Source organism: Mirounga leonina, unplaced genomic scaffold (genome assembly GCF_011800145.1).
Source record: "Mirounga leonina isolate KUSES-001 unplaced genomic scaffold, KU_Mleo_1.0 Mir_168, whole genome shotgun sequence".
NCBI classification, from domain to species: domain Eukaryota; kingdom Metazoa; phylum Chordata; class Mammalia; order Carnivora; family Phocidae; genus Mirounga; species Mirounga leonina.
In genome coordinates, this window is record NW_023270426.1 from 39,680,232 (window position 1) to 39,692,026 (window position 11,795).

The window sequence follows — 11,795 nt, forward strand, 5'->3', positions numbered from 1 at the left end:
GTCGTGATCCCAGAGTCCAGTTATTGAGTCCCATGTCAAACTCCTTCTTCAGTGGGGAGTCTGCTTCTCCCTCTGCCCCTCCCCACCGCTCATGCACTCTCTCTCAAATACATAAATAAAATCTTAAAAAAAAAAAAAAAAGGTAGAGTTATCCATGTAAAGAAAGATGATTGTGGTATAGTTGGGTAGGAAATACAAATTATAAAATTTATGCATTATGATCCCTTCATATATATATATATATATACACACACACATGTGTATATATATACACACATATACACACACATATTACATATAATACATGCATATATATATGTACATAGAGATGTACAGGAAGCGATGTACCTATATATTTACAGTAATTATTGATGAGCTAGGAGATGATTTTTGTTTCTTTTTTCTTTTTACTTCTAAAGATTGTGTTACTTTGCACAAAAAAACCCACAAAAACAGTGAATATATATTTATCATGCTATGAAAGTTATAAAAATGAAATTTCTATAATCCTTTGATTCTGTAAACAGTTTCTACCCTTCGAATGGCTTGTAGTCTAGTATAGACTGGATATATTTTAAAATATACATATAAGCTTCCAAAGTTAGCTAAGATCAAAGAAGTTATGTGTGTATGGTATGTACACAAAAATATTTGAAAAAGTCTATGCAATGTAATAGAATATTATGAAATGATAACTTTATACAAGCACAGTTTGTATGTAGCACATATACACAAAATACAAAATTAATTGAAATAATGGACTTGGTGGAGGCATGATGTTTGAATCTCACTCTAATTATGTGAGGTAACTAGGGTGCATATCACAATCTCCTCTTCACAGATGAAGAAACAGGCCTGAAAAGCAGTGTGACTTTCCTACAGTAACATTTAGTGACTGAACTATAACTCAAACCCAGGTCTTCCACCTGCAATCCACAAAAGTTTCCATAGAAAGTATCAGAGAAACTCAAAAGTAAGAGCAGATCCTGAAAACCAGGGCAGTCAGAAGATTTTTAGAAGGAAATGGGAATTACACTTGGGCTTTGAAAGGACAAGGGACACCGACCAGTGGGCAGGGGATGGTAAGACATTCCAGAGAAGTGACATGGACAGAGTATGCTGCAGGCCATCTATGATACAGAGCTGGGTGTGGTCCTTTCAAAGAATCAAATGTGGGCAAAACTTGAAAATTGTTTTGTCTTGCTGAAATTTTTCTTTAGAAACAAAAAGGGCTATTTTTGCTTTTCAAATGCAAATCTCCTTTCCAGTCCTCCCCCTCAAAAGAAATCTTCAACCAGATCATTTAAGTTTCTTATCTGTAGTCCTATAGAATAATAAACTTAAACAATAACTAGGAGTTATTTAGTTGGGTTCTTAGGAATTCTAATTTAACAGAAAATGAGAAGCTGTCAACACAATATACTAAAAACAAATTATGAGGATGACAGTTTCACAAAGAATGGCAAGGCCTTTCAACACAAGTCAAGGGAGGCTGTCTGAGGGCAATATATGCATTTTTCCCCCCACCTCATATCTCAAAGACCAAGAGTACAAAAGACGAATGTCAATCAGTAGGCAATTTAAGTGGCCATTTGAGGAAGAAAAGTGTTGGATTTTCACAGCATATTTATGTTAGTAGTGGTGGGAATTCTTTGTTTTAGCTTTTTGAAATATTAGCCTTTTCCCTGGTATTGTGGAGTTTGAGAGTTACTGACCTAGAAAACTCAAGGGTTTATAAACATAATAGCTAAATAATTTGGAATTATATATTAATACTATTAAGGAGAATGGTGAAAAACACCAGAATTCTAGCCAAAGGTTTTAGAAGTGACTGGTTACCCAGAAACATTTTATTTATTCATCAAAAATTTATTGAGGGTGTTTTTCCTGCCAAGCTTTGGTGACTGGTGCTGGTACAAAGGCAAGTAAAACAGAGCCAGCTGCAGTCTGGTGAGGGAGCCTGAACTAGAGAGATATACAGAAGAGGGTCTAACCCCACTGGAAAAAGAGGACAGGCCAGGAAAGGAATCAGGGACTCTTTCCCACAAGGGATGACACCTCAGCCAGTACAAGGGAGAGGAGAAGTGTATTACGATAGAGAAGCAGTAAGCAGGCAGGAGAGAACAGGTTTTGTTCAGGAAACTGCAAGTAATTCGGAATGTGTGGGATATAAATGTGATCAGAGAAGGTGATACAGGAACTTGGAATCAAAAGCCAAATTATAGAGGCCACATAAGAAATTTGGGTTTCATTGTGTAGACAATGGAGAACACCAAAGGATTTAAAACAAAAGAGTTGTCATGGCTGGATTTGTACCTTTGAAAAATATATATATAACAGAAAAGACCCAGATATCATCAACTACAAGGCATTCCTTAGTAATTAGATGCCTGATAGGAGACTGCCAAACCACCACCCTTATAGGGGCAGCCCGTGGGCCTTTGACTTTCCCACTCTGGGACCTCCAGCTGAACGGGGTGTCCCGACCTAGCATCCTCATTTCAGGAAGTATAAGGAGAAACTGAGACTGAGATTCTAAAGAGCAGTGACTAAAGACAATAATGGGAGAAAAATTTACAGTTAATTACCTTTTTTTTTTTGCAAGCTTTCATCTAAAAGAGAGGTGCCTTTTCCCAAAGAGCCTCCCACATTGCTCAAGACATTTTTGGAACTTCTCTTTTTGAATTACTTTAAAGGCTAGCCTGGGAGCCATACAAATAATCATTCTTGTCTCTTTATAGTTGGATTTAAAAAAAATTTTTTATTCCAAAATAAGCACTACCCCACCTGATTTTTTTATCCTACTCACTCAACTTAGCACTGAATTAACTTTCTATTTATTCCTAAAGTTAAATCCATCTTCATTTCATGAAAATTTATTACCTCTGAAGACATTCAGTAGAGTACCTCATCAGGTACTAATATTTGAAAGGCTAATATTTCAAAAAGCTAAAACAAAGAATTCCCACCACTACTAACATAACTCCTTACCAGCTACCAGTTTCTTGACCATGAAAAAAAAAGTTTGCCTGTGCAGTGGGGGTGATGACAACATCTTTCCTGCCTCCCCCATACCGTTACTACTATGAAGATAATAGCAGAAAACACGTGAAAGCTTTTTGTAAAGAGCTGTGTCAATGGATGCTCTTCTTGTCGCCTCACGCTTTGCAGGCGATTCCAAAGTGTGCATTTGTTCTAGTGTCTGTGTGTGCATCTCCCTAACAGACTGTTCCCTTTAGGATGGCAGGGCCTGGATCATATTTGGCTTTGTGTCCCCGGTGTCTGACACAGGGTCTCACACATAAAAAGTCCTCAGATGTTTGTTGAGTGAATAATTGAATCTAGTTTCTTGTCTTACCTTCAAACCATATCTAAGAAAAGGATAATACACTTGTGATTATTCAGTTAATGAGCTCAGGGGCCACTTATGCTTCTTCAAATGAGTAGTTTGTCATTAGGAACTAGCTGTTCATCTCTGAAGGGGCCAGAACAAATAGCTGATGAAATAAATCAATGTAAAAATGTAAAGATTCTTAAACTTCAGTGCTGTGGGCTTAACTGTGTATTTTAAAATCACCAGGAAAAATTTTAATTACCAATTTAATTACCAATGCTGGGGCCCTATCCCAGCACAATTAAATCAATACCTCTGGAGGTAGAAGCCAGGCATAGTTTTTAAAGCTACCCAAATGATTCTTACGTGCAGCCTATGTTTACTGCAGGGCTCTAGGATTAGTCTGTGAGAAACTGCTTAAAAAAAAAATCTGTCAAGGGGCACCTGCCTGGCTCAGTCGGTGGGGCATGTGACTCTTGATCTTGGGGTCATGAGTTCGAGCCCCACGTTGCACACAGAGTTTACTTAATAAAAAGATTAAAAATAAAAAACCTATCTAGTTTTACATGAGGGATCATAGTCAGTAGGAAAGAACATAAGGCATGCTCGCCCTGCAGTCTATGAGTAACAGCTAGCTGTTAGGTGAGAGGACCACAGTGGAAAAGCAGCAATCAGTATGTGCTGAGCTCTGAGAGGTCATGAAAAGGTGGGCTTGTGCTGAGCATGAGACTTTCTGCAGAGCTATTAGACATTTTAAAAGTTTATCACAGAAATAAAAGACATTCCCTGCCCACAAAAGGAGGTCAAGTGTTAGTTCAGCAGACCAGCTAGTACCAGCCAGCAGGTCTGGCCAGTACAGAGGATCTGGGGGTTTTGCTTTACAACACAAATCACCATTCTCAGCACTGGGAATACAGTTGGGGACAAGACTCAAACCGTCTCGAATAACTGACAGTCTGTACACAATTAAGTAGACAGCCAGTTACAAAAGGGTAAATGATGGAAGAAATGAAATAAGGTTGGTGAGATAAGAAGATGTAGTTGTTAGAGAGTTTTAAGGGTCTGGCTGAGGTAGTTCAGTCTAATACAATAGTCAATAATTCCTGGTCAAAGAAATGTATAAGAAAAATTATTTTAGGGGCACCTGGCTGGCTCAGTAAATAGAGCATGAGACTCTCAATCTCAGGGTTGTGAGTTCAAGCCCCATGTTGGGGGTGGAACCTACTTAATTAAAAAAATTTTTTAAAGATTATTTTAGAACCCTTGGAAGATTAGAAGAAGGAGAAATAATACAGATGTAGAACATTTAGAACACCTACAAAAATCTAAAGGTAGGGTGGTAAGTTCCTAAATTGGCGAGACTTGGGAAGGAGTGGTTTATAGAATTTCCAAAGAAAAAGATGGCTGTTTACACGATAGAAGCATAAGTAATCTTAATGCATTTTAGTCAGAAACAAGTTATTAATACTGGAATTCTATTGCACTATTTACTCTATGTTTGAGAATAAGTACCTCTCTTGTGTTCTCCATTAATATTCATTACTGTCATTTCTTAATCTAGTTCATGATTGTGGGAGAACTTTAAAAACTGGATGTCAAAATAGTGAATTTAGTCAAGGTCCAGGTCCTTTTCGAAGAATCAGTTGTTTACTTTTGTTTATAATTTCATACAACCCCATGTGAAAAAAAAGACCTTATTCTACCAAATAACCTCTATGAAAATGTAAGCCTCCATATTTCTGTAAAACATTAAAGTCAATGTTCTTATTTGAGAATCTGAGCTTATGTAAATTTTTTATTAATCAGAACTAAATTTTTTGTCTTTTCCTTCAAGTGAACAAGTTCTGGGGCACCTGGGTGGCTCAGTCGTTAAGCATCTGCCTTCAGCTCAGGTCATGATCCCGGGGTCCTGGGATGGAGCCCCACTTCGGGCTCTCTGCTCAGTGGGGAGCCTGCTTCTCCCTCTCCCTCTCCCCCTGCTTGTGTTCCCTCTCTCGCTATGTCTCTATCAAATAAATAAATAAAATCTTTAAAAGTTCTAAAATGTTCATATGTAAATGATCAGTGTGCAATTAATTCCAAAAAATTAACTGCTCTTGTTGGGCCAGTTCCATCACCAGACACAGAGTGAATAGTATTGAGTTATTGGGACATACAAACTTGTAAATGACCAGACCCTTATGTCCTTCAGTTAAGTCTGTAGTGTAAGTCTGCATGTATATTCTCAGAGGAGGCTGTAAAATGTGGGCATGCTTTCAATTCATGCAGTCTGTGATTTATGGAGGCACATAGGTCAGGAGTTTATTATGCTGAAAATCATAATAACTGTTTTGCTTTTTAAAATGAAGTGACCAAAGCATGTTGAAAGATAAATGGGTGAACCATTTTGATTATGCTTTTATTTCTATTAAAGATTAAATATTATTGCTGAGTAACCAACCATGCTAAGTATTATGATATTAAAGCTGAAGTAGTTTGTAAGCTGATAGCCCCTTCTTTCCTCTGGGTTTAGGTTTGTTATTAATCAAAATGTTGGACTTGTTTAGTGCAGTGGTGTATGAAACAAACAGTTGAAAAAGACAGCTACTTTAATTTACGGCTTTCTGTTTTTTGCAAATTTGTAGGAAAATCTGTTTCTCTTTGTGGACTTTGTGCTGTTGTTCACATGTCTAGAGTTCATTTCTCATACCAGAGCCAACTAAATCCAATAGTTGCAAGCTACTCTCATGGGATGGAAAGGAGGAAGGTGCCTATAAGGTTTTAATTGACAAGTTCTGGTAAAGTCATTTTTGAAATGTGGGCAGTCCCTAATAGAAATAGATATTACAAAACATCCATCTGTATTTTTGGACAGAGAGAGCAATAATTTTTGAAATAGAAAAATGTGTATATAGAAAGATATTAATAAGTTAACTAAAGACAGTGGTTTTGTTTTTCACTATCAATATAGGAGTATTGAATAAAATTGTTTTAAAGGGCATGTTTCGAGCTACTTCCTGGTTTCGGCTTAGGTATCTGCACAAGAATCATTTGCTAAACACTTACTGAAATGCAGTGCAGGGTCTGTACTCTCCACGATGTGTAGTAAAGAACCTTCAAAAGGACATCCTGCCCCCCTTCTAAACTTGTTCCTCAGAAGTGGAAATACACTTAATTCCTAAAAAGTATACTTTGTGGGGATTGTAAGATGTGTCAAAGAAAAAGACCACCTCTCATTACCTGAAACAAAAGGTTTAATTTATTACTTAAGTAAGGAAGAGCTATGCTTTTAGGCCCAGTCTCTGAGCAAAGTGGGTTGCAAATCTTACACAGAGTTTTGGGGTCAGGGATTATTTGGGGATTGACATCAGTCTCAGAAGCCCCATTACTCACGAGAGACTGTCAGTGATTGGCTGGCTTTCAGAAATATGTTTGCTAGAGAGCCCACCACTGATTGGCCAACTGTCAAAAGCATAAGGCTGTCACTGATTAGTTGGCTTTCAAAGGTGTATTTACTGAACTGAGTTGTCACTGATCATTTAGGCCTAAGCAAATTATCATTAATTGATTAAATCCAGTTTGTGTTTCAAACTGGTTCTAGTTGTTCTTTGTTACCATGAATGTAGAACAATCAGACTTTTTCTAGGAGTTGGAATTCTTTTTTATTCTCAGAAGCTAATACTTAAACACTGTAGGAAATTGAAAGCATAAGAAAATCAGACTTGAGGAATCCATTTAAATAAGCAACGATCTTATGATGCATTTCCTTTTTTTTCATATTTGTAGCTTCTAGTATTTTATTAGTATCTCCAATTGAAAAGTTGTAATCAAAACCTATGAATACCCTATCTTCCTCCTCCCACAAAGAATCTACAGATTTATCCTACTAAATTGTATGATTATCCATGATAAAATTGATGCTATTTATTGTTACCATAAGCTTAATTCAGAGCTCTTTTTTCTGTTTCTTCCATTAAATATATCTGCTCGTTTTCAAAGAAGATAGAAACAATTTAAAATGGAAACTTAGGAAGCATGGGCCTCAATATCACCATTCTTGAAATTATCTATCAGCATGGTTTTTCCCCTGTAATTGCTATGATAAAGAGGTCACTATACTTTCTGATTTTCTGATTTTTGTTGTTTTGTTTCTTTCTTTTTCTTTTTTATATGGTTGCCATACAATATTGCATTAGATTTCGGTGTACAGCATAGTGATTCAACTATCTATACCTTATACTACACTCACTATGACAGTACCATTGACTATATTCCTTATGCTGTGCCTTTTATTTCCATGACTTATTCATTCCGCAAGTGGAAGCCTGTACATCCTATGCCTCTTTACCCATTTGGCCCATCCTCCCACCCCTCTCCCCTCTGGCAACCATAAGTACTCTGTATTTATAGGTCTGATTCTGTTTATTGATTTGTTTTGTTTTTTAGATTCTACATCTAAGTGAAATAACATGGTATTTGTCGTTGACTTATTTCAGTAAACATAATACCCTCTAGGTCCACCCATGCTGTAAATGGCAAGATCTCATATGATACCTTTTGTAAAAAAGGGTGTTTACTAAAGCAAGAGAAGTGTAAGAAGTCAGCAGTTCTGACGGGTGATAGGGCATGTTCATGTATTGAAATTAGTTATGAAACTTGATGCAAATAACAAATTATTAATAATGAAGTATAGAAATGAGCATCTGATTTACCTCATTTAGTAAGTTAAAGTAGATTCTAGGTCATCTCTATAATAATATCACTTGTACTAATTGCATTCCAGTAAGCTTTTCTGGAATGGAAGGGGTGGGAATAGAGTTAAGACTCAACTTGTCAGCCCTCGAGAACAGTAGCTACTGAATCCTTAGTACCACCAATATTGTAACATTTTATTTCCCACCAAAATCTTTTCTTCAAAATCTGAATATATCCATGAGAGTTTATCACATAAGTAAACTTCACTCAGCATTTGTGCTACTGCAGGGAAAAGGGGTGGGGGATTTGTGCTAGTACCTACTGCCCAAATCTCTGCTTATTCAGGGGAAAAGAAATTCATGTAATATTTGGGTTTCATGTGAAAGTTACAACGGGTGTATGCAGAGTGTTAATCCCATAGGCAATTTAGCCCTATCAGCTGTGATAAAAGTGTTGGGTATGCCCACTTTAAAATTGCTTAACTAACAGGTGGGAAAAGCCTTAGTAGTTTTGTTTATATATCAAAATTGAACTTTTCTCTTTCCAAATTCATTCAACTGCCCTGAAATCTGGTCTTTGACTTCCCCATTTATTTCTGACACCTCCTAATGGGGGCAGAGCTAATCACTTACATATTTCCCTGCTGCTAAGGATAGCCAGCTTATGACCACTTATGATTCAAGCACATGTTGATACCTTAAGACCAGTAAGCATTTGATAAAGTGGGAAAGCAGGATGGTTAAATTTGTTGTAATCAACAGTAAGAGGAGGAAATTAGTCCATGGAGTTAGGCCAAAGCTTAGTTTCCTTGTGCGTGGAAAAAAAAAAAAAACACACACCTTTTTTTTTTTTAACCCTGCAACTCCCCATAAAAGGCAGTCATAACACCATTTGAACAAGAATTTTCTTAACACATTCCTGACTCTTGACCCCTTTAACTACTGAAAACAAAAAGATCAGATAGGGGTGGTTTATTGTCTGGAATTCTGCCCTGCAACCCTGCCCACTCTCGCTGAGTGTGCTCTTTATAGAAGCTGGCAGAATGTTCTCTGAGTTTAGTTGAAGGAACACTTCTGGGTAGAATTCCTTTAACCTCCCATCAGGAAAGGACCTTCAAGTGAAGACTGAGGCAAAGAGACTCATTACTAAAAATACAAAGCAACAGCACAAACTCCAGACATGTTTTTCAAACTTAAGTGTTTTCTGAGAAGTTGGCTTCCATGTGGTATAAGCAGCAATAAACAATAAACCCATGTTGGTGTTCTATACCCTTATGGTTCATTATGCCAAGGACAGTAGAGTATAAAATTTCTACTTTCTGTTCTGCCAAAATCACTGAACCATCTCTCTCCCTCTTCAGGATGTCGCATGTACTTCAGTTTGAGGATAAAACCAGAAAAGTGAAAGATGCAAGCATGCAAGATTCAGACACATTTGAAATCTATGATCCTCGGAATCCAGTGAATAAGAGAAGACGAGAAGAAAGCAAAAAGCTGATGAGAGAGAAAAAGGAAAGAAGATAAAATGACAGTAATGTTAACTAGAACTAGCTAGAAATGTGCCTGCAATAAGTGGCCTTATAACAGCCATTGTTCCCAACAGCATCACTTATAAGGGTGTGAAAAGAAGTATTTTCGAACCTGTTGTCTGGTTTTGAAGAACAATTATCTTGTTATGTAAACTGTGGAATGATTTAAGCAAATGTTTTTGGTTACCGGTACATGCTTTTTTCCCCCTCCATTTGACCTTTTATAGTGCAAAATCTGAAATAAAATAAATTTCCTGCCAGTTTACATGTTAACTATTTGTAGACTATGCCAGCCTGTGTGTCTTTTTATCCTAAAATATGTGAAGGCTTTGTTTTCAAGATTTTTTTTTTATAAGAAGTTCTTGCAAAAAAGAATATTTAAGGGAAAGCTCCCTGGCATTCTGTTACCACATTACTAAATTTAGAATATAATAAAAAAAATACATACTATAAAGATTGATTTTTGTTGTTATTGTTTTGGATATAAATATCTAAAAATAGCCAAATCAGTAAGACTCAGTAGCCCCATGCCTTTTTTTTTAAAGATTTTATTTATTTATTTGACAGAGAGAGACACAGCGAGAGAGGGAACACAAGCAGGGGGAGCAGGAGAGGGAGAAGCAGGGAGCCCGATGCGGGGCTCGATCCCAGGACCCTGGGATCATGACCTGAGCCGAAGGCAGACGCTTAACGACTGAGCCACCCAGGCGCCCCAGGAGCCCCAGGAGCCCCATGCCTTTAATGCTTGAGGAATCCCCAAGGGAATATTCTCACCTGCATCTAAGCCAACGCCTGGGTTTTACAGATCTAATCAAGACACTAATACACTAAGTAATATCAGCCAAGCTTATTGCACACACTGGCCTAATACGGAGCTCCTGTCTACTCCTCTGTCCTTCTCAGCTTAGCAACAGCAGGAGCACATGCAGAGGTCCCATTCTAGCAACAGAACTCATCAAGAATTTAGCCTTTGATGACAACCACGCATACTGGTTATTTACTATATATTATCTATATTTTACTCAGTTTTTCTAGAATCTGAATCCTCAAATTATACCACAGGCTGACTTTCAGTTACCTAATTAAACCTCGCCAGCCACATCTTTTCAGATAGTGTCTCATCGCCTCTCTTTTTCCAAATGTAATCCAACAGACTTTCTCTAGAGCACTTGTTCTCAAAATGTAGTCCCAGATATTACACTGCAGTGGCAACAGCATCACTTGGAGACACGCGAGAAATGCAGATTCTTGCCATACTCCCCATCACCACCACCCCACCTCCAGATTATTGAATCTGAAACTTTGAACCCAGAGGATTTGTTACACGGATTGCTGGCTTCACTGCTGATGATTCCATCTTTGGAGCATGGCAATATCTAGTAAAGTTAAAGATATGCATATCCATTTATCCAAAAATTCTTTTTTTTTTAAGATTTTATTTATTTGTCAGAGAGAGAGGGAGAGAGACAGAGAGTAAGCACAACAGGGGGAGTGGCAGGCAGAGGGAGAAGCAGGCTTCCCGCTGAGCAGGGAGCCCGATGCGGGACTCGATCCCAGGACCCTGGGATCACAACCTGAGCCGAAGGCAGATGCTTAACAGACTGAGCCACCCAGGCATCCCCCCATTTATCCAAAACTTCTAATCCTATGTCTGTCCCCTAAAGAAATTCTCACACATTGCTCAAGGAGACCTTGAGGGAGAGGAAGAGGGAGAGGAAGAAGCAGGCCCCCTTCCGAGCAGGGAACCTGCTTAACCGACTGAGCCACCCCGGTGCCCCTTACTTATCCATTCTTTTGTTGATGCTAAGCATTGAAGAACAATTATCTTGTTATGTAAATTGTGGAATGGTTTGTTGTTGATGCTAAGCATCAACAAAAGAATGGATAACTAAGGGGCACCGGGGTGGCTCAGTCAGTTAAGCATCTGCCTTCAGCTCACGTCATGATCTCAGGGTCCTGGGATCGAGCCCCGCATCGGGCTCCCTGCTCAGCCGGGAGTCTGCTTTTCCCTCCTCCCTCTAACCCTCCTCCCTGCTTGTGCCCTCTCTCTCTTTCTCAAATAAACAAAATCTTTAAAAAAAAAAGAATGGATAACTAAGTTGTATATCCATACTATGGAATACTGTGTAGTGACGATCAATAAACAAGTTATGTGTTAGCTTATCTTGAAAATAATGTGAGAAAAGGGAACCATCTCTATAAAAATTTAAAACATGCAACACAGCATTCTATTTTGTTTAATGATGTACACATGTAGCA

The 11,795-nt window shown here is 38.0% G+C and overlaps 1 protein-coding gene across 1 annotated transcript in view; it reads left to right on the forward strand.

Annotated features, from left to right (window-relative positions):
• The window catches only part of CWC27 (CWC27 spliceosome associated cyclophilin), a 199,771-nt gene extending 189,785 nt beyond the window's left edge, over positions 1-9,986 (forward strand). Inside the window, exon 14 of the mRNA XM_035014517.1 lies at positions 9,369-9,986. Coding sequence (XP_034870408.1) covers positions 9,369-9,531 — 163 coding nt within the window. The 3' untranslated portion in view covers positions 9,532-9,986. The remainder of the gene's footprint in view (positions 1-9,368) is intronic.
• Positions 9,987-11,795: the final 1,809 nt, after the last annotated feature.